The sequence below is a fragment of the Mesocricetus auratus genome, unplaced genomic scaffold (genome assembly GCF_017639785.1).
Source record: "Mesocricetus auratus isolate SY011 unplaced genomic scaffold, BCM_Maur_2.0 Super-Scaffold_15014, whole genome shotgun sequence".
Taxonomy (NCBI): Eukaryota; Metazoa; Chordata; class Mammalia; order Rodentia; family Cricetidae; genus Mesocricetus; species Mesocricetus auratus.
In genome coordinates, this window is record NW_024429186.1 from 27,146,987 (window position 1) to 27,171,098 (window position 24,112).

General features: G+C 38.4%; 1 protein-coding gene across 9 annotated transcripts in view; it reads left to right on the forward strand.

Annotated features, from left to right (window-relative positions):
- Positions 1-24,112, forward strand: part of Cep128 (centrosomal protein 128) — a 345,498-nt gene that overhangs the window by 282,202 nt on the left and 39,184 nt on the right. For 7 of the 9 annotated variants that reach the window (XM_040742677.1, XM_040742676.1, XM_040742670.1 and 4 more), the window contains 2 exons: positions 1,478-1,567; positions 8,427-8,450. The exons of 1 other annotated variant lie outside the window; for it this stretch is intronic. In XM_040742677.1, the coding sequence (XP_040598611.1) occupies positions 1,478-1,567; positions 8,427-8,450 (114 nt within the window). The remainder of the gene's footprint in view (positions 1-1,477; positions 1,568-8,426; positions 8,451-24,112) is intronic. One more of the 9 variants, XM_040742674.1, reaches the window with a different exon arrangement.

Consider the following 24,112-nt stretch of genomic DNA (forward strand, 5'->3'; position numbering starts at 1 on the left):
GCTGGGAAACCAGCATAGGACTGATCCAGACCCCTGAATGTGGATGTCAGTTAGGAGGCCTGGGAAGTCTATGGGACCTCTGGTAGTGGATGAATATTTATCCCTGGTATACTAATAGATTTTGGGAGTCCATTCCACATAGAGGGATACTCTCTCAGCCTAGACACATGGGGGAGGGTTTTGGCCCTGCTCCAAATGATATGACAGACTTTGAAAGTTCCCCATGGAAGGCCTCACCCACTCTGGGGAGCATAAAGGGAATGAGGGTAGGGGGTAAGTGGGGAGCAGGGGAAGAGGGGAGGGAGAAGGAACTGGGACTGACACATAAAACAAGCTTGTGTTCTAATTTAATTAAAAACATTCTATGGCACTCTCTCCTCTCTTCTCCCTCTTCTCCTTTTCCTTCTCTCCAACACCGTGTGTGTGTGTGTGTGTGTGTGTGTGTGTGTGTGTGTGTGTGTTACAGTGACCTTTGTGAAGCAGAAAGTAATTCTTACCAAGCATCAATATCTTTCAATAGTCACTAGGCTTTGTTGAAAGGTCTGGATTCTAAATACCTTCCATTGTGCATGTCTTATGCTCATGCTATGCATTGTGTCATGGTAAATGTCATAGACAAGGATAAGTAATCATCAGGCTATGTTCCAATAAAGCTTTGTTTAAAGACACTGAAATTTTGATTTCATGCAATTTCATGTAATAGTATTCTGCTTTGATTTTGTTCACCCAAATAAAAATATAAAGACCATTTCAGTGCATGGTCCTGTGTAAACAGGTAGCTGGCTGAATCCGGCCAAGTCTCCTGACTCCTGGACTAGCTTCATGGTGGAATCTAGTGGGAAAAAAATGCTTGCCATTTGCAAGATGAACTGGCACAAGGAAGTAGGAAATAAGACTTTCACTTCTACAAAGGATAACATTTCTGTTGGTAGAATTTATGGTATTTTAGCAAATGGAAGGAAAGTCTAATGTCATATGATCAAACCTTCCTGGTGTACAATCACTCAGCATCCTTAAAGTCCTATTATCCATGGTAAACTTGAGAGTCTGAGTAGCCTGCATGGTAATGAGACTGCCCAGGCTTGGCTACTGAAAAGCCCTAATTCTACTTATCCCCTTTCTTCTTAGACCTGGGAAATGAGTATCCCTTTCTTCCAGTACAGTTTTGTGAAATCAAGACTTGGGCACATTAAGCTAACTCCCTGTGTTCTTTAGTACCCTGGAGGGGACAATGTTTGGAATTTCAAATGATGATTTCTCTAGACTTTCTGGTTTTAAGTTGAATAAGGACTTATCTGGGGAACCATTTCAAAACACCGCATGATACCATTTTCTCTAAATGTAGAAATTCAAAAATTAGTTGAAAATTATGGTCTGTATTCGTGTTATTTTTAATAGCTATACTATTTAGAGCATCCCAATAACTAAGATAAGAGAGCTTTCCAACTCTTTGGTAACTCACATCTCTCTTAAACAGCCGAATCTGCTATTTAAACTTCCACCTTGGGAAGAAGCTAGTCAGTCTGCAGTGAAAACTCAGAATGCAGCTCAATTTGAAGATAAAGCAGTTAAGTATGTCATAGATAGGAATATTTAGGATATGTGAATTGAATAGCCAAAATATGCATCTGCTTTATTTTAGGGCATGCAGGATATTCCAGCCTTCAGGTATGCTTCCCATGGGGACATGTAAACAAATCATTCATTTGTGTTTTTCTTCTATATCGTTAGATATAAACAATAGCTTCCTATTGGCTGCCTAAGGGCAGGGAATCTGAGGTTAATCTTGCATTCTTTAACTGCCTTTCTTTCATATCTGTCTGTGTGTATTAGGAAATACCAATTAGTAATAGTGCTTTAATTAAAGTCAAACCAAATAGGAAGGAAAAAATGTAACATAAAGTCAGCCAAATAGATTGTTTTAAAACTTACAGCTCAAGTCTCCAGTTCCCTGAGCTGCAGCCCCTCCGTCATGTAACACTGAGAAGTAACTACACAGAGGAACCCAAGTGGGAACTAACGGTGTGCAATTATTTAATGGGTTCCCTGCAGAGGGTTGAGTAAATGACTCTGTGTATAGATTAGGATGGGGATTATTGGAATTGCACAGAGATGAACAATTTACTCACCAAGTGGACTGACGTTGTGGCTGTGCCATTTAAAATTAAACTCTGTGATACACGGGACATGTAAGGATAAGGCTGCAAATCAGTCCTCAGGAGGAAGGCGCTTGGGCCAAAGGATCCTTTGCTTATAAGGTTTTCTTGTGATAATTTTCTCCCAAGAAGCCCAGATGTTTGCCCTTGAGGGCAATGAAGGAGACATAATACTTAGGGCTTCCCTCGGGCCGGTTACTTTTGGAGACCATGAAGTGCATATCCCATTTTTACCTGAAAATACAAGTCCACCTTATATTTCCTACACATTTCTCCATGACACAGCCCTGCTCATAAGCCCTGGCATAATCGCCATGCAGCATGACCTTCAGATCATTTTGGCAAATGTGTGGCTAACCTCACAGCTGGAAACCTGTACTCTACTTTCTATAATGTAAATCTTTGAAAAAAAACTATGATGTGTTGATTTCTGAGTCGCTGGCTTTCTTCCTCCACATCCAACTGCTCTTCTTACATACATCTCTCTGGGAATAGTCAGTCTTAGAAATCCTATCAGTTATCATTTACACTGCCCCACACACCGCCATAGGCAATATTTTATCTGTTGATAATTTTCACTCGTGCTATATCCCAGATGCCGCATAATGAACAAAATGCCTTTGTTTCCTACTAGTAGCCATTTCAATGTGGAATTGAGAACTCCCGGGAGAACGATAATTCCATCTTCCACCTTCATTTTTTTTTCTTTAAGAGACATTTTGTAGACACATACCTACATACCCCATTACATTGTATTTTAAAAGACCAATCTTGACATGATCCTTGATTTTAAAAGATAAAAGTCTCTGCTTCTTGATTTTGAAATAGTGAAGAAATCTAATTTTAGTACCAATTTAATAGAATTAAACACAAGTATTTATAGCATTTTGAAATACCCCCCCCAACACACACTCCTTTCTGGCTGCATTTTCCAGTATGAAATCTAGAGACAAATCTACAAAGCTTCATTCACCCACCCCATTCCATAAACTATCACTCAGGCATTTCTGTATTTCCCTTAATGGTAGTTAAAAATTGCATCCCATCCTTGTGAGACTACAATGCCATCCTCTCCTAACAGCCAGCTGACTTGTCATGATCAGTAAAGACCTGGTAATAAGCAAAAACACAAACCCAATTGCTAATCTGAAAGCGAAGCAGAACATGACATAGAAGCCAGCTGCAGGCTCATAGGCATCACAGGCAACAGTGACACCCTACCTGAAAGAATGTACTGGAAAAGCAGGAGAGACTCTGAATCTGCTTTTAAATTCTATAATTGTCTCTGCATCTCAGTCACTTGCCACACCAGGCCAGATGACATTGAGTATTATTAGACACTATGTTTAGGGCAAGACTTGACATGTCACTTTAAACTTGCTTCTTTTGGTAAGTCTGTTTGGTCATTTAGTGACACCGTTTTAAGATAAAACCTCCACTTGTTGTGTTGTTTTCATTTCTTTCATTAGTTCTGATTTCTTGTTGTGGACCCTGAAATAGTTTGGAGAAAAGCATGTAAGTAGCTAATGAACTAACAAACGTACTCACAGTATCTACTGTGATGAGGTAACATTAAGTTCTTAGTACCTCTTGATGGATGAATTGAACATTGGATGATTGTCACACCAGTGCATACTTCTCTAATACCATCCATCCTCAAGACAGTCTAGGGTAACTTGCAATGAAAGGGAACATGCAATTTCATGTATAGCTCATAATTGCATGTATATAGTATATTCAGAACCAATTTATACTGTATTGTAATTTTTTGATGTTGCTGTGTTGAATTGTGTTTTTCAATCTTCGTTTTATTTGAGTTTATTTGAAATCCCTCTAGGAAATGCTTATCTTGTTGGTGATAGACAATAAAAGATTTGTTCTTCCTTTCTTTGTACTATCTTGACATTTGGGAAAGAATGTGAGGTTATTTTTACTTTTTTAGTTATTAAACTATGACTAGCTATTAAATGTAACTGTTTGCTATGATGAAATGCCTAGAAGGAAATATATATATATATATATATATATATATTTCCTGCATTTTGTTCAATACACTCATCCTTTGTTAAAGTCATAGCAGGTACCGCTGACTGTCCACTAGATATAGTCGACAATGGGCCTGGTGAAATGGTTCAGTTGGTAATGTGCCTGCTGTGCAAGCATGCAGACCTGATTTCCATTCCCACTGACACAGTATGTGAGTGTAGTCAAAGTGATAGGCAGCTGGAAAGAGGAGCATCTTCAGGTATGCTGACTAGTTTATTTAGCCAAATGATTGAGATTCAGTGAGAGACTCTACCTCAAAAAACTAATATGGAATGTGATTGAGGAACATGCCCAACATAGACTCCCGCTCTCCACATGAAGACACATGGGCACATGTGTATATGTACCCAGAGAAGACTAGGTGTTGGCAAGAAGAGCACTGTGTTGTGGTAGTTGGGATGAAGCTGAGAAATTACCTTCTAGAATAGTCTGTTTGCTTTTAGTGGGAGGATGTCCTTACTGTGGGATTTTCTTGATGAAAACTATGTATCCATCATGATATTTCTGTTCCAAAGAGGATTACAAAATTATTTTACTTGTAGAGCTTTGATTTAGAAAAAACAGATTCATCTTATGTTTGTATGCCAGTATTATTTTTCTCCTATGTTCATGATACTTTTAAAGCCCTTCTCTGAAAATGCTACTTGATCGTGATGTGGGCACTAGAGTTCTTCAACTGTCCTTACCTACAGCAAAATAATTCTTAGTATTTTAATCTGTAAGCTTCTAATCCATCTCTTAAATAGCTAATTCACTATGTCTAATTGATTGGTTCAGCTGATTCAAGTGAGCTGGTAGTGATTTGCCATTCAGATACCAGTGATCCATTTCATGCTCATTTCCAACCTGGCCTGACAGTCCTTTCCCATCTGCAGTGATGTTAATGAATTTGCCTTGGTTCACTCGTGAATTTGAATGCACACTCCATTGTGACCATCAGTGACTGAATATTTATGACTCACGGCAGAGCATTCACCTCGTCCTAAAAAGTTAAAATACATTTTAACAGTATGCATGCTGTAAGTCTCCTCCCAAATATAGCTCTGTCTACATGGCCTGTCAAGCCCAGAATAAATTAGAACACAATGTCTATCTGCATTATTGTCACTAGATAATTTATGATGGTCACATGTGGAAATAGCTGTTAGCCCTGCACATTTAAACCAGTAACTCTCCAGCTCCATGGGAATCCTGTATATATTAAAATCATTATTTATTGCCACTGCAGATGTTTCTTGACTTTGTCTTATAATTAAAGAATGGTAGAAAAAGAATTATCTAATCACCAAAAGTCCTAAGGATAACACTATAGACCTTATCCTAAACTTTGTTTCTTCAAAATATCTGAAGGAACTTTTCCCTTTGATTTCTTTTTGGATTTTGTTGATTAACCTTATATTCTTATATTCCCCTCAGAGATTCATAGTTTTGCCTCTGTATTACTCTTAATTCTTTCCTCCTCAATCTTGATGTTAGTTATCTTGAAACATTTCCTAAAGGAGAAGTAGATTTGCTTAATATAATTTATTTGTATACTATTCCTACATTTTATTTTAGAAGTTTTTATATGAAATAAAAAAAACTGGAGGTCCTTAGATCTCCTTGGAGAGTCTGCCATTGTATTAAAAGCCCATGTAAAATTACGGGTATAAATGTGTTATATACAATGTTCACTTTCCTTAGAAGGTTTATTTTAAACAGATACTCAAATCTATGATTGTAAATATAAACCCACTAATCCATCACCTAAAATAATTTGGTTACCATGACAGTATCTTCATTACTGTGGAGGTTGTTGTTCCTCTCTGAGTCTTCAACCTGTAACTGCCCCTTTAATATTACTATGCTTTTCATGGTTTTAAAGTCTGTTGAGCCTGTAGGTGGCACTTGAAAGTAAAATCTATGGAAACAAAATTTGGAAATTCAAAAAGAAAAAGAAAGAATAATCATTCACCAGTGAAGGTCTTAGTAAGGCAATTATTTGTACCTGTGGCCAGTTATGGTTTTCTACATTCATAAGTTTTTAAATAACCTTAATTAAAAGATAAGTAGTTGTTTTGTCTTACTTATGTCCTACAATTGAGACTTTACAACTACGTGGTTTGGATCATGCTCACTAATGGACTAATGGGTGCAATGCCTGAACTCTTAATAGCTGCTCTTGTTGTTTGACAACTTGAATTAATCGAGTGTATGTTAATAAGAACTTCCTATTTTCTCATTTAAAAAAAAAACCACTTGCGTTTTACTTATTTGTGGGTGGGTGGGGGGCACCTCTGTAACTGTCCAAGGATAACACCTAGGAATTGAGTGTCTCATTCTACCTGTGTTTCCCAGAGATAAACTCAGATGACCAGGGTTATTGGCATGCACTACCCATAAGCCACCTCACAGGCCTCTCCTGGCTCTTCTTGTTTGTTTGTTTTGCATTCATTTTCCGTAGCATTTCTGATTTCATTACCACTTGGGAAGAAAGTAGACTGTAGGCTAGTAGGCATTAGTAAGCCACAGTGAATGAAGTGCTCTGTAGTCTTTATGTTTTAAACAGACGGTATTATTTGACTTTTGAATTTACAGTTGTATAGATTAGGCTTATGTTTAAAGTCATACAAATATTTAGATAGAATTCAGACATATACCATAAATCAGATTATCTTTGCCATAAATGTGAAAAGGATGAAAACAGATGGATAGAATTCAGACATAGCATGAATCAGAATGATGTCTTGGCCGTAAGTATGATAAAAATTAAAGCAGATGGAAATCGCTCTTCTGTTTTGACATTATAATTTTCTTATTTCAAGACAGCTATATGTGTTTTCTTACAATATAGTAACCTTAAACATTATCAACCCACAGAACATCATGTGGGAGAAATGTCAAATCCCTGTAAGGGTTGTAGATCCCCTACACAGTGGTTAACATAATGTGCCCATGACTTCTGTCCACTCCGTCTGCACAGGACAGTGAGGCGCTGCTGAATGGTGATGCTCCAGGTTTGCTGTGAATAAGAAGTCTGGTAGCAACACAATAGAGACTATTTGAGGTGCCATAGGCATTTGGGATAGCACTCAAACATGACGCTCCAAGAGTCAGCATGGAATACTGATTTATAAAAATCATGGTGGCAAGGAGAAACCCTACCAAGTATGCCAATAAAATGTAATCAAACATATTATGTTGCTCAGCACTCAGCTTTGGGTTGCTTTCTATAATATATGGCATTAATAAGCTAACTTGTGCCCTCATAGCCAATGTTTGCAGGCTGCTCAACTCAGTTTCTCTGTGTGAAGACTTGGGGGTCTACTTACAGAACTCCCCAGGTAAAAGCCCTCAGTTTCTGATAAGGCTAAAATAATGTGACTGAACCTAATTAAAGAAAAAGAATCCAGATTCCATAGATTTCCTCCAGATGCTCAAAATGACAGAACAACAAACAAAACATAACTTTGCCCCCCTCACCCCCAGAAAATTCTGACAGTCCATCTAGATTTTGAGACTTAGCTTCCTCTCAAATCCAGTTTTTAAACTTGTTGAATATGTTGAGTTTCCACCTTTCACCTCTAGCAAGAGTTGTGATTGTGGTTGTTGAGTTCAAAATTATTTTTTTTCCTTAATCATTTGGCTTGTTAATTAATGTTGTTGTCTAGGACTCAATTAAAACCAGTATTTCTATAAACTAGATTCTGTAGTTGATTTACAGAGTAACTGTATAGCAAGGGCCTCGGCTCCATAGGAATCTTTCTCATTCAGTGTTTTTTTTATGACTTTTAACTGTTGAAGTTAAATCTAAGTTTTACTAGATCACACACTTGAATGTTTACCTAATGAGGCTAGTGGATGTCCTCATGTCTTTTGTGTGTCACTGCAAGCACCCAGCTGTGACTCCTGTAGTCACATTTATCTACCACGTCCATGTCCTTAAGGGGAGAATTTTAACAGTACAGTAGTGGTAAGAGCCATTACTCTCAGTAACTGGATCTGAATTCATTGCATTTTCTATTAAATTAAGCCCTGAGGCCCAATCCATCAGTAGATGCAATAAGAAAAGGTATTATGTTTCTTTTCTGCCTGTTCTTCTGTTGCTGAGATCATCTGAGTAAGGAGTTTTATGCTTTTTCTTTGTAAAATAATATTTGCTAATAGCAGGTGGACAGGAAAACCTGCAAACGATGTCAGCTTACAGCTTTCATTTAGTAATTCTGTATTCCGCTTCATTTGCAGGACCGTGTAAATGCATTAGAAACGGTAAGTGGGGGCATTTTTCTTCTTGTATCAGAATTACTGCTCTCTGGATTTCTGAGCCCACCAGAGGAAGCAGTTGCCGAAAGTATTTCTGGAACTCCCTCTAAGTTTCAAAGTGGGGAAGGCGCTAAACTGTGTCTAAAAGGTACGTGCACATGTACTGTTCTGGTGAAACCTTTCAAGATAAAAGTGTGAATGTGTGGAAAGGGCTGCTGCTGTCTTGGGGTGAACATGCCAAGATGTGCAACCCTGGGTTCACAGGACTAGTATAAATATGACCCAGGCCTTAACTGCTTTGTCTTCATTTCACTATCACTGCAAAAGTTGACTGGCAAGCATTTCAAAGTCCAAGTTTTTAGCATATTGTTTTCAATTTTTGCTGTTATTCATAAAAGGATGATAAAACCCAGTCAACCTTTTTTCTGACAATCTTACTTGAAGAAATCTAGTATTGGGGAATAATTTTAAGTACCTCCCTGTAAACACTAAAATGATTCATTTTAAAATATAAGAGAGAAACCACCATATCTATAAGAAACGTGAAAGACAGCATTGTATAACCCACCATGCTATATTCATCGTGGAAGAAACTTATGTTAGAATCAGAAGCATGAGAAAACCCACAACAGGCCCTTGGTATAAGATTTGTGTTTTGTGATTGTTGTTTGCTTTTCCAGGTTTAGAAAATATGGCTGTTTTTCTTTGATTAGGGCTGGGCATGTACGGTCAGTGGCCAAGTACTTGCTTGGCACCTACAAGATCCTGGGTTTAGTCTCCAGCACCACATTAACTAAAGGGAAATTAGAAAAACAGAATAAATTATAGCACTACTTTGTGGCAAAATATTATGTAGCAATTAAAAAGACATATTTGAAGAAGTAAAGATTGCCTTGCTGTTGTACATGGGGAAAAGTGTAGTAATGTATAAAACTTTGATGCAAATACTGGATATGCATATTTTTGCATCCAACAGTCATAAAAAAACTACATAAAACAGTAACAGTATCTTGGGAATAGTGGTGATTTTCTTCTGGTAAATTTTTAATGTACAGGAAGGAATAAAACCCCTTTAAGCAATAAGCTAACAAGTCAAGTCTCTATCTTAAGTTTAAGAAACAGAAATAAATAGAGCTGTTTTTATAAAGTGACACTGTCCAGACTCAGTCATTTCCTCCTTTGATTTAACTGGGCCTTTCTCTCACCTTCCGCCTTTCAGTGTGACAGCATTAAGGGAGTACAGTGTCCGTTTAAGCCTGCATATTTTTACTTAGTTTTAGGAGTGTCTTGACAAAAAGCTCATGACTTAAAACTTCTCTTTAAAACTATGAGCAGGATGACAATGTATGTATTTGTAGACAGAAAGCATAAAATACCATTTATATATATCTAAAAGTGTATCTTCTTGACTCTACATCTGTAAAAATGGCTAAAATTATAATAACTTTAGCAAGTCTTGATACCAGAGAAGGAAAAACCCTGAAAAAATATGAAAGCCCAGTGTTGGCTTGCCATTGTCATTCTGGTCATATATTATTTTTTATTTAAAAATCAGAATTTCATCAGTGCAAAACCACAAGTTACATCAATGCAAAGTCTTTCTCATTTCCTTGTATTTGTTGGTTTTATTCTATACCTAACATCTTTCCTAATGAAGTATCATGCAATATAAACTTAAAGGCCTTTCAGAGGGCTCCCCTGGAACCAAAGGTAAAAATAAAAAGTCATCATGAGAAAAATAAAAATGATTAAATGGACTGGGGGTTGGTACAGTAACAGTTTTCTCAAAAATAATTATCACAAGTAAAAACCATAAAAATTAAAATGCTAGGTGATAATGTTCATGCTCAAATATTATGAAGTCCTTTGAATTAGAAGAACGGAATTTAATTCACTCGGTAGACTCCTTAACTGATAAAGTATTTTATAGTTCATAAAATCAAATATGCTGAAAGCAATCTGAATCATTTATTATCCTTCATAATTCAAAAGGCACATATTGGTGTCCCACACTTGGCTATGGCTCTGGAGGTCACAGAAAGGATCACATGCAGGGTGGGTGTTGCTGGGGGAGCAGATGTCACTTTGCATTTCATCATTCCCTTAGGGGTACTAATAATTGATTACTTTAAGTGTTCATGTAGTTGTAATACACAAAAACAGGGTGTTTCTGTATCATCCATGACATCATTTAACAGTTGCAACCTTGTTCTCTGTGCTTGTGCACCTACTCCCCCTCAAATTTCCCGTCTCCTTTCACTATCGGACAAACCCTTGGATTCCAAATTATATTTCATTTGTAAATGAGTCCCCAAGATCTGTCAAAAACTTCACATACATGGTGGACATGCAGTAAGTATGCATTGAATGAAAAATTTGAACTCTATGTATCCTACCCTTATTTAAGACTGTACACAGCAAAAACGAGTATAAATACTATCAGTCCAGTGGTTGAGGGTAAATTTTCCCAGAGGTACTTGGATTTCTGGGTCTTTCCAGATAGTACCATACACTATTTGGTGTTTCCCTGAGCACGAAACAGTTTCCTTGTTTGAGTTTTCCTGCAAAGGAAACCCCATCAACCAAAGTATGGCAAGTTGATCTCCCAAATAAAAATAAGTGATTACCTGAAGAAAATTCTACATTAAGAGCCTCAGCTCATAGGCATTGATAATATGAGCCATTTGTGTTTTCTGGGAACTCTAAAAGTACTGCATTGACCAAAGGAGGAAGAATGGAGACGAAGTTGTGATCAGTTTCCAGGTTGCAGAGAGATGTCACACATAAGTGAGTTACTGCTGTGAGGTAAATGGATGGCTCACAGCACTTGAGTGGGAGAGACGATGCACATTGCCACAGCTGTTACAAAGGCAAGACTGGCAGGATGCATTGGAGCAGCATTGTCTGGGCACATCATAAAACTTGCAGGTTTAGCAGTTTTGGAAGGAGAGAATTACCTGTGAAATATGAAGAGTTTGGGAGTATCATGCAGAAAGACCCAAAGGAGGCCTTCCAGACTAAGAATGTAAGTGAAATGAGCATGGGGTTCGTCAAGGTAATAATTTAAAGACCATTGATATCATGATTCTTGTGTCATTATAATATGAGCTTCTGTGAAATATGCTGATTTAACTGCTTAGTGATGGCACAAACAGAATATTATCATTGATTCAAAGAACAATGAACGTCAAAGAGAGAGGAGAGGGGGAAAGAAGAAGGAATAGAGAGGGAATGGGTGAAGGAGTCCTGAACTGATTTGGCTTCTTCCATTGTAAAAAGTTAAATTAATTGAAACTGGACAACATTATTCATCTGTAAACAGGAATCATTTGCTGTTTGTTGTCTACAGCCTGGAATTATACAAACTCACCAGCAATACCAGGTGGAGGCCAGGTGGAGTGATCTGGAAGAGTCAGAAAACCCAGAAGGATGTGCTCAGCAAAAACTACTGAACTTCCTGGCTTTTGTTTTCTTTCAAAGCCCTTCCTGTTTTCTTGGGGGTAGATTCTCTACAGCCTTGACATGGGTGACAGTTTACAGTGATAATAGTTAACAGTCTGGGTTTGTGAAGTGCCAACCAAAGAGGTACAAGTGACTTCTTTTGAACAACCCATTTCTACTGGTTAGCAGTGGATGCTGAGACATCCTTGGAGGAATTCTATCTTTTCCTTGGGGATGAATGTTGGGAGCCATGGAGTAGTAAACTTTTTTTATTTCTTAGAGAGATGTTAATGGCTTTTATGCCCTTGCCTGTGGTTTGAAATGCCATATAAAGACATAGGGTGTAGTCACCCTGGCCCTGACAGAGTGCTGTGGTGAGTGAGAGACTGTAAATAAAGATGGGAAGGGAACACCTTGGATAAAAGTGAGCTTTGGAAATGTACTTGGAAAAATGAAGGATCAGGAACTCTCATTGGTGTCACTGTTCTGATGAAGGATGACTACTCTGTAAATGGAAGTTGAGGCCAAGGGGGAAACTATAGAGAAACTAGTGAGAAAGAACTTGGAAGTGAAAGAGAATTTATAGCAATTCAACTTGGATCATAAATCCATTTTTCACATTTAAAAATTTCCCTTAATTATTTTTTATCAATGTCTTGATGCTTTAGATTCTCATATTCTGTTATTGAAACTTGGCATAACTATAGTACCCCAGACATCCCCAAATAATAGTTAAGATAAAATTCATTTCTTGTAGCAGCTCATGCTTAATGAGTACAGAAGGATGGTGTTGGCCAAATCTTGGAACCATGACTCGTCTTTTTGCTCTGCCTGCCTCTGTGTGCTCCCACTTGGTCCGTCTGTGGTCATTATGACTGCATTATAGCTAGTAAAAGGAAAATAAAGAGATAAAAGAATGTAAAGTTCATTTAATGATATTTGTTGTATCATTGTTGTATACACATGTCTATTATATCCCTAGGACAGAATTTAATGGCACAACCATACATAGCTTCACAGTTAAAAAAATAACATTTGGAAATTTCAAAGCAAACTTCTGAACAGTCACCACTTGAAAACATAAATGTGGTAGGAATTGTAAAACGTATAGAATGGAATAATAATGATGTATTTAAGTGTGCCAGATTAGTATAAATGATGCTTAGTGAGAAATTTAAGTACTTATATGCTTACATTAAATAAGGGAAGAAAATCCAAATTAAGACAAAGAAGATAATAATGTAGAGAAATCAAAGAAAAATAAAAAATAAGGAAAGGACTAGAAATTAATGAACTGGAAAGAAGTAATCACGCAGTACGAATGGCAAAGTGATGCTGGTGACTTGACCTGCAAATTTGTTTTGATGAGCCTGCCTTGGTGCAAGTGATCATTGTTACTCCTACGTAAAGGCACAACCACTGGTGCTGAGAATTTCCACAGAAACTAAAGAGCTGTGTAAGTTATAACTGCAATATCAGGGAAGTGACCAAGTTCCTAGAAAATGTCATTCCTATGACTAAGAATATTGGTACAGGAGACCGTTTCCTGAACATAACACCAGTAGCACAGACACTGAGATCGACAATTAACAAATGGGACCTCCTGAAACTAAGAAGCTTCTGTAAGGCAAAGGACACAGTCAACAAGACAAAAAGGAAGTCCACAGAATGGGAAAAGATATTCAATAGCCCCATATCTGACAGAGGGCTAATCTCCAAAATTTACAAAGAACTCAAGAAACAAGTCTCCAAAACACCAAAGGATCCAATTAAAAAGTGGGCTGCAGAACTAAATAGACAATTTTCAATAGAATAATCTAAAATGTCTGACAGGCACTTGAGAAAGTGCTCAACATCCTTAGAAATCAGGGAAATGCAAATCAAAACAACTCTGAGATACCATCTCACTCCTGTCTGAACAGCTAAAATCAAAAACACCAACAACAATGTATGCTGGAGAGGATGTGGAGAACGGGGAACACTCCTCCACTGCTGGTGGGAGTGCAAACTTGTACACCCACTTTGGAAATCAGTATGGAGATTCCTCAGAAAAATGGGAATCAATCTACCACAAGACCCAGCAATTCCACTCTTAGGCATATAGCCAAAGAATGCAAATTCATACAACAAGGACATCTGTTTCACTATGTTCATAGCAGCATTATTTGTAATAGCCAGAACCTGGAAGCAACCTAGATGCTCCTCAACTGAAGAGTGGATAGAGAAAATGTGGTATATTTATGCAATGGAGTACTACTCAGCAGAAAAAAAAAAACAATGGAATCTTGAAATTCTCAGGTAAATGGATGGCACTAGAAGAAACCATCCTGAGTAAGGTCACAAAAAGACAAACATGGTATGTACTCACTCATATATGGATTTTAGACATGGATCAGGAGAGTGCCAGTCTGCACTTCCACTGACAGAGAGTCTGGGGAACAGGAAAGAACCTAAGAGAGATATGCATGATACCCCAGAGAAGAGGAATGAGGCAAGATCTCCTGAACAGATTGGGAACATGGGAGAAGTGGGGGGGGGGAGTGGGAGCTGGGAAGAAGAGAGGGGGAGAAGAGGAAGAGAGAGTAGGTCATGGGGGAACGGGAAGGTTGAGTGGGGGCGGGTAGAATAGAGGGAGAACAGGATGAGAAATACTATAATAGAGGGAGTCATAGGTTAGAAGAGAGATCTGGCACCAGTGAGACCTCTAGTGATCTAAAGGGATGACACCAACTGGCAAGCTATAGTCGAAAGACCACCCTAAATGCCCATTCCTGATAATGAACTTGATGTCTATCCTATATGCCGTCCTAGAACCTTGATCCAGTGACTGATGGAAGCAGAGGCAAACACCCACAGTTAAACACTGAACTGAATCCCTGGAACCCAGTGACAGAGATAGGAGCGATGAGCAAATTGGCAAAGAATGGGCTGGCAAAACCAGCAGAGACAGCTGATTTGAACAAGGGGGAGCTCTTGGATCCCAGACTGACAGCTGGGAGACCAGCATGGGACTGATCCAGACCCCTGAGTGTGAGAGTCAATGAGGAGGCCTGGGTAACCTATGGGGCCCTGGGCATTGGATCAGTGTTTATCCCTGGCATACATAACACAAAGAGGGATGCTCTCTCAACCTGGACTCTTAGGGGAGTGCCTGGACCCTGCCCTGAGCGAAATGACACTCTGGGTTATCCCCTATGTGGAAGGAAGTGGGGATAGGGTGGGAGGCTCATGGGGATGGTGGGGGTGTGTGGGAGGAGGGGAGGGAGAGGGAACTGGGATTGACATGTGAAGCAAGTTATTTAAAATTAAAGTAATAAAAAAAGTTTAAAAAAGAATAAATTTAATGAATAGACTCATGATTGAATTCTAAAATTATGCTTTCTAAGCAGTCCTAATGAAAAATTTCTCCTGAGTTTTCACCAAACCGGAATAATTTTAGATTGAACTTCCTAAGTGTTACAGAAAGAGTTAAATTTCATGAAAACTTCCTGAGACTGATAAAGAAGGCAGGTACACAGCTCATGTTATGAGCTTCACGATTTTATTGCAAAACCAGACAGAGTGTACATAGAGAAAATTAATGTCTTTTCAATTATTACCATGTATATATACTAAATTAATTGTACCAAATTACTAGAAAAATAAATTTTAGTGTTTTATATACAGATTTACTTTAAAAAGCATAATCATCAATACATTGAAGCTATTCCTGAAATATGGATTGGCTTAGCGTTGGAAAATTCACCAATGGAATTCACCACACTGGTAGATTAGGTAGGACTCCTTAAGATGTTCAACTTCTTTAGTAATTAGGGGAATGATAATAAAAACTACAGAGAATTGCCCCTTTTATTAGCCCTTACATATATACTTATCCATGTTTTTTGGCCATGATATATTTTACCGAAAACAAAGAGAATTGAAACATGTTATCAGAACCTAGGTTTTTGTTTTGTTTAATTTTGCTTCAAAATGATTATTACCAACTCCAACAGTGATGTCTAGTGAGACACAGTGTGACTCCCTGCTAGGGTAATGTGTTCGCCCAGGCATGCAAAGCTCTCCCAAGGAGTTTCAGGCACAAACAGTGTAAAGAGAATTTCCTTTCCCAGACTCATATCTGCATATACATTTTCTACACTGTGCTACTTGGACAGGCTGCCATAGCTTTCAGAAAGCCCCTCTGACAGCAAGTGCATTGGGCACTTGAGAGTGCCATCTGAGAAATGTCCAGTAAGCATCTTCTATATACCAAACCAGATAGTGAGTGCTTAGTAACTACACTGCAGTCTATTCATCAAGTGCTTTGCAGACCTTTGCTTTCAATGAAGTCAAAAGGAGTCTAATCTAACTGATAAATCATCATAATTAATTTTGGTTGACTGATCACTATGCATTAACTGTCACAAAAATAGATCGTCAAGAGAATAAGGTGGGTATGAGAACACTGCTTTCATTTCCATGTTGTTTTATGTGAACAAAATTCCTCAGTGATTAAATCTATGGTAACAGTGTAAGTAGAAATAAAGTGGAACTCTGACTTGCTAAAACAGTCAGCCTTTACTCCTGAATACACAGGTTAATTGGGTGCAAGGAAGGGAGTGCTATTCTCAATCCATTAAGTGATACGTTTTGACTTCTTTTTCGTTTTGCTAACATTTCATAAGTAAGAATTTTTCTTAAAATTTCTTACTTACAATAATAATCTAGCTCACAAAAGTATGTAGTATCCACTTAGAGTTTGTTGTCAACAGAAATTTTAGAATGTAGTTTGTCTCTACACTTGTATATTTTAATAAAAATATGATAGAGTAACAAATATATTAATATAAAGCTTTATAAGAAAAAATATTAGAAATACAAAGGAAAGGGGCAGTGACAAAAATTAATATTTTTCGTACTTTCTTTTAACATTATTTTTAGCCTTTGAAAATTTCATATAGTTTATGTTGATCACACCTTTCATATGAGTGTATGTTGATGATCACACCCACCTTCCACTTTTTAGTGCCCTCATAACAGTCTTGGTAGTCTTGTGTCAGCACGCTCATCTTGCACATCCATTTAGTGTTGTTACACACAGGGCACACGTCTGAACAGGATTTGATGCCTGTATTCCCTCAGAAGTCCAAATAGCTCCTTGTGGAGCACTGTGAGGGCTGCCTATGAGGGAGGAGGCTTCTATCCTAGTTGCAACTCAATTTCACTGTGCCCTGTGATCAAAGTATGTGGTGTCTTCAGCAATAGAGTCTTGCCTAATGCTGGTAGGTAGTCAACTGCAGCAGAAATTGCCTGTATTGTTTTGGGGCCTCGTGGCTAACAACTGGTAGGGAGGTAGTGTACCCCAGGCACTGAAATTTTCCTTTAATAATTTATGACTTCGGGAATAACTGTATTTACCTTCACACACTGCCTCTATTATTTTTTAAGATATTATACATAGTTTTTGTTGCTTCTCCCAAAATTGCTTTTTCTAAGATGTTTTTTATTTTAAGCAAATACATAGTGTCAATGTATTACTGAGATAAAAAGCTCACTGAATAAGTTTAAATGAGTAATATATATTGTTACTTGAAAATGCCCCCATTGATATATGAGGAGTAGATGGCTCAGTTGGTAAAGTGTTTGGTGCATAAACATAAGAACCCAAGTTCTGATCTACTTCATCTATGTCAATAGCTGATCATAACAAGGGAGATTGAAATAGGAGGATTCTGCCCAACTGTGGTGACTCACACCTTTATTTCCAGTACTTGGGAGGCAGAGGCGGGTGGATCTCTGTGAATTTGAGGCCAGCCTGGTCTACAAAGCTACACAGAGAAACCCTGTGTCAAAAAACCATAAAAAAGGAAATAGGAGGATTCTTGGGGTTTTCTAGACAGGTAGTCTGTCCTTGTCTATGAGTTACAGGTTATATGCGATATTATTTCAGAAACTAAGATTGGGAGTAATTGGAAGGAAGCAGTTTTACCCTCTGGCTTCACATGTGTGCATGCACACACACACACACACACATACACACACACACACACACTAATTCACACTCAGTGCATTATGTACACAGAGCTTGGCAGTCAGAGAGCAAATGCTAGCATTGTGGAAATGTGACCTTTGGCAGTTGCATAAATTTATGATGCAAACATCTAAACAACATTAAAACCTATGTATGTGCTGATGCTTTGAGGACATAAAGAGTTTAAATAATTACCTTAGAAACTAATTAAATTTTTTGAAAAACCACCGATTGAAAACAGCCATGCAATTATGAAGTTGCAGTGTATTTAGTGGGTTAGCATTCACTCTACTATTTAATACTTAAAACCATCTGATCTGGGTAAGTTCTAACCTAAAACTACTCAAAGAATTATAAACCCCACTGGAGAATTGAGAAATATTATTTTTAAAACCCCTATGGTCTCATAGGAATTTCTGTAAAGACCTAAAGAAACCATCCTGCTGTCATGAGGAGTAACATATTGAGCCACACACACACACACACACACACACACACACACACACACACACACACACACATTAGTGACCTTGAATATTTACCCCAAACTAACAAGGGTGTGTTCTATGTCCATTTGGAAATTGTAACAGGATACCATGTATGCTCACTTTTCCCTATGTGTAGCGGGGTGTCCAGGTGATATGACTTACTTTCTTCACTAAGCTGAATCTTACAGTAATTATTCATCACTGGTGACATTTGCACAGAGCTCTGCAGGCTCAACAGTAGAAGAGCAATCATTCTTTGTTACCAAGATGAATTGTGCCCTAGACACTTGGGAGTATATGGTCACCAATGAGTTAATGTCCTTACTAAGAGCCCCTGCTGTGCCCAGGAAACACTGCCCTGAGTGTATGAATCTCAATCAGGTCAGATAACTGTTAATTATTTCAGTGCCTCTCCTCAGGATTTGCAAGGACCTTGAAGCTAAGTGAAAGTTGGCTTTATCTCTTTACAAAGCCCAGACTTGCTGTTTCAAACCCAAAGATGAAACCATGTTCAGTTTTGGTTCTGCCAGGGCTATGAGCTTCTCATTGAGGTTGCCTGAGAGGAGGTTCAGTCCAACTGGACTTTCCCCAAATAAAACGCAGTGTGCTCTGTATGCTTTTGACCCAGAATCAGGTGAATCTCTGCAGTCTTGGCCGAGCCGCATTGTAAAATTTTGGATTTGTTTGGACTTGACACTTCCTGGGAACCCATTCAAACTGAAACCGGAAAAGGGTTTTGCACAAATCCTGTCTCAGCTTGCCCTGCCAAGGTTCCCACTGCTCCAGCATTGGTCCACGTTCTATGCATTCGCATCGAGGGCAGACGGAAATATCTCATGAATCTCTCATGAGGGGCCTTGAGGGAAACAATCCAGACATTCTCCTTCATCCACCTTTTCCCCAAATACCGAAGCTGGGGGTCTGTGTTTGTTAGTATAAAAATATTTGTCTTTCCCCATAATCAGGTCAACTTCAAAGGGTTAAGCCTCGAAAAGATGACTGCTCATGGTCAAGGAGAGTAGCATTGCCAAAGCAAGTGGCCTGTTTATAGTCGCAACCTGGTGGCAAGAGGTGAAGATCAAGTTAAAAATAGAAGATTTTTTACAGCTTGTAAAAAAAAAAGTTCCTTACAGCCTTGTCAGGTTTTCACGAAAGTGCAGACATAGGGAGTATAGAGGAGGTAGTAGCATTATGGGACTGAACAGTGTTTGCAGGTTGGGCTGGAAATTTGCTATTTGATGCTGGTAAGGAGTCACGCTGCTTGTCCAAATGCCTGCTTCTCCTTTCTAGCCCTGGTCTGCACACCATCAATAACAAACTGCACTGTCAAGGTAAAACACTCTTGTTTTATAGTGCAAAAATTATAAATATGCTTCATAAAGCAAAGAAAAATCGTCTTTCTGAAAAACATAACGTGCATAAGAAATACCTTCTCTCTTTTAAAGAACCTATCTGTGTAAACTTGCAATGTAGTATGCAAGGCTTTTATTTTTGATACCAAATCAACTTGGAAAAAAAACTAGATCATATTTTTAATATGCTGTTTGTAAGCATAGTAGGTCTTACGTGCATTTTTTGGAAACAGACTTTAAAAACCTGATTTCAGGAATTTTCATTATATATGCATACCTGAAAAAAATTAAAAGTTTTGTGTGGTAGTTGCCTTGTTTTTTTCAATAACTAATACAGATTTGTAAAAATAATACCCGATTAACCAGGAGAAAGACTAGGTTCTGGACTCATTGCCATGGCAGCCAGTTTCATGATCCTGAGTGAGTTATTAATATTCTCTTCATGTATACTTGTTATTTTGTAATGATTGGGGTGGAGCTGGTAACATTATAAAAGCTCCTTCCTCAAATTGGCCTGTTCTAGTCTATAAGAAGCTATATGAAAGTTTCACGAAATGTCCACCCTGTTACTATTTGTTGTCAAGCACTCTATACAGGTTTAATCATGAAACAGTGTGTATCAGATACTTTCTTAGTTCCTACTGTGATTCACTTGCCACACAGGTAAAGCTGACCAGCTCCTGAGCCTGAGTCCTCACATATTTGAGCATGTTCAAACTCGGTTGAGTCTTAAAAGTCCTTGTAATACATCCTTGATCTCTACAGGGGTGGTTGTAGGCCACGAAGTTCATGACTTTGTGAATGAGGCAAAACCTGGAGTTAGAACTTAGTGACAATATTCTTTCCATTCTATAATCTCTGCTGTGACTGGTACAAGAGTACATAAGTGCTTGCAGATGGAACTCTTCGAATTGTCTTATGACTCCTACAAAGAAAGAGGAGGAACATTACTCACTGGTTTCTACATGGCTACTGAAAAAGAGAGAGAGAGAGATGCAGGGCTGACATCAGTGAACCATATTCAGAGTTTGCCCCAACCTTATTGGTAAACAGAGTTCCATCAAGCAGCTTTGATCCATATTCTCTTCTTGCATGTGAATGCTGACATGCCCCTAGGCTGCAGTGCTAGTTCTATCTTGAGCTTGGTCTGTTCTACTAAACACCTCAGTTGATCTTTTTTTTATTTTATGCATCTACATAACAACTCTAATACCACTTTCACAAGTGTTTATAAAGTTTGTTTGGGGCTTTTAATAAACTTTGATCTCAGATGAAAGGCTGGAGACAGTATAAATTGTCACTATTAGCATTATTAATATAAGTACCCTAGATGGCCTTGTGTTAATTATTTACCCTTAATGGACGATTTCAACCTATCGTTGCCCCCAACTGCATTATATTTGAACATCAAACAGTAAAAGCCAAACCATTAAAGTAGCCCTTCCCTCATTATCCTCCTGGGTGCTCATAATTATTTTGTGTAGCTGGCTTTCTGTGAGTGATTTTTCTGGGGCATTCAATGTTTTTTCTCTAGTATCTCTCCCTTCTGCCTGTGGCCACTGTGAAGGCTAATGGAGCATGTCCCTGACATACTTCATAGCTATCAGACATAAGCAAGATGAACTGTGTCAAGCAGGTAGACTCACTGACTGCCACTGCATTCTATGAAGTACTGTCTTCTGCTCAGAACATACCCTGTTTCCATTCCCACTCCTATACATCTCACTCAGAACTAATTTTATCCTGTGATGGGAATTACTTGTTCAGGGTCAGGTCATGCAAAGTGAAGTGAGGTTCAGATGTCCAGGGAATGACTGGGACTTGGTACCTGGGAGTTACAAGACCTGCTGTGAATTCTGTCTCGGTAGTTGGCAGCTCACCTAGCCTCTCTTAACCCAATTTCTGATATTATGAAATGAATCTAATATTTGTCCAGATGTCTCACAGGCTGAGAAGATCAAATGAGAACATGTGTAGGAAAATACTTTTTGAGTTTTTTTAAATGTCTGTTACCAGACATAAGAGCATCATATAGATAGACAAGGGTTGACTTATTAACCTGAAGGTTTTCATTTGACTCCCCATTTTGACACACTGGGCATCTTGGCATTTTCTAAATCTTACCTCCAAAATTCCATGGTGTTAACTTGGACTTAGCCAGCTTACAGAAATCCCAGTAGCCTTAGTTCTATATACCCCAGCTGAGGTCGGTCTCTCCAGATGGTGGTAACACACAGTAATGGTTTTTGATCACTGCATTGGTCCTTCCCATGTTGTCTTGTTTCTTTGTTGCCACTCCTTGAGTTTTATTCCTTCCATGCTGAGGCCATTGTGTTTTCTCCTGTAAGGCCTTTTGACCTACAAAAATAGTACTAGCAAGATTCTCTGTCACACCTTACTTTCCTTAGCCTTCCATGAACCTCAGGAGCTTAATTTTTAGGCTCTTTCTGAAATTACAATTAAAATTTGTCTGACTGATTTGAAAAGCTGGTTTGTTCTGTCATTCTCTAGATAACCAATCTTCTGATTTGCAACAAAAATTTTTTTTTGGTTTTTACAAGACAGGGTTTCTCTGTATTGTTTTGGAGGCTGTCGGTCCAGCCTGGCCTTGAACTCACAGAGATCCGCCTGCCTCTGCCTCCCGAGTGCTGGGATTAAAGGCATGCGCCACCACCGCCCGGCGATTTGCAACAAATTTGACAGTATACAAAAATAGTATCTTCAGGAAACACATAAGTAGTTACCACATTTTAAAGGAAATCATCATAATGGGCAAATTTGTCAATATTGTGCATTCTTTTTTCAAATAAATATTTATTTGTTTGAGGCAGTTGACTAAGAATACATAAACTGCCTCTTCCCTTGCTGATTGCTTCAAAGACTGTATGACTCCCCGATGGCTTTGCTTTCCATTGCTGTCTTGCTTGGTTCCCTGTGTGGCAGCCAGCTACATGCAAAACAGTGGAGTCTAAACATTGTCCCTCCGTAGGGACACTACTGCAAGGCATCTTGCGACAGTAGCCATGGCATCTATCAAAAGTTATGTCAGGTCCCACAGATGTAATTTAAGGGAGCTCCATGGAAGAAGATACTTACCACTAAGAGGATTAAAAGGCTTTCATGATATTAAAAAAAAGAGAGCTTTTCAATGGTGGGAACACTATTAATATTTAATCAATCTTGTTTTTTTCTCTAGAATTTTTTAGTTTTATGAAACTCAAGGCAGCATCTCAAAAGCAATTATTAAAATCAGCTATTCTAACATAGTATAATCCAATGATAACTAATTTTTTACTTATATGCTAAGGAATGCTGATAGGAAAATACTTAAAGCCTTTGTTTATTCATTTTTATTATTCAATACATATTTTAGATTTAAATATATTTTGATTGTACTCTTCTACTCCCCTGAGTCTAGATCCTCTCCCCCTCCCTATCCATACAACTTTAAGATATTTCTCAAAAGTCAAACAAAAACCCAATATAACTACAACCCCCCCAAACCAAGAAAACAAAATAAAACCATACCCAAGATGGGGGGGGGAAACAAAAAGTGCCTGCGTAGGCATAAACACACACACATACACACACTCTCTCTCTCTCTCTCTCTCTCTCTCTCTCTCTCTCTCTCTCTCTCTCTCTCTCTCTCTCTCTCTCTCAAAAACTGTGGAGTTTGTTATTGTTGGTCAACTACTCCTAAACATTAGGCCTGTCTTGGAGTACATAGAACCAGTGTCACTCTGTCACAGAAAACCAATTTTCCTTCTCCCAGCAAGTTATAAGGACAGTTTGGTTGTTAACATTTATCTCAGTAGTTAGGTTTTCATTCATTCATTCATTCATTCTTATGACAAATATAATAAAATTATATGTTATGGAATAAAGCAAAAACTGTCACATTGAATTTGGACAAGACAAATCAACAGAAGAAAAAGAGCCCCAGAGAAAGCACAAGAATCAGTTGTTCACACACACTGGAGTCCTGTAAAAATACTAAAGTGGAAGCAATAATATATACACTGAGGACCTGGTGCATACCCTTGCATGCTGCTTCAGCCTGTGAATTCATATGAGCTTTGCTCATGTTCATTTAGAGGGCCCTGTTTTTTTAGTGTCCTCCTTCACCTCTGGCTCTGACAGTCTTTCTGCCTCTTCCTTTGCAGAGCGTCCTGAACTCTGAGGGAGGAATTGGAGACATCCCATTTAAGGCTGAAAGTTCCAAGGTCTCTCACTCTGAATAGTATCTGGCTGAGGGTTTCTGTATTTGTTCCCATTTGCTGCAGAGAAAGCTTCTCTGATGATGGCTGAGTACAGCACTGATCTATGAGTACAGCAGAATGTCTTTGGGAATCATTTTAGGGCTGTTTTTTTCTT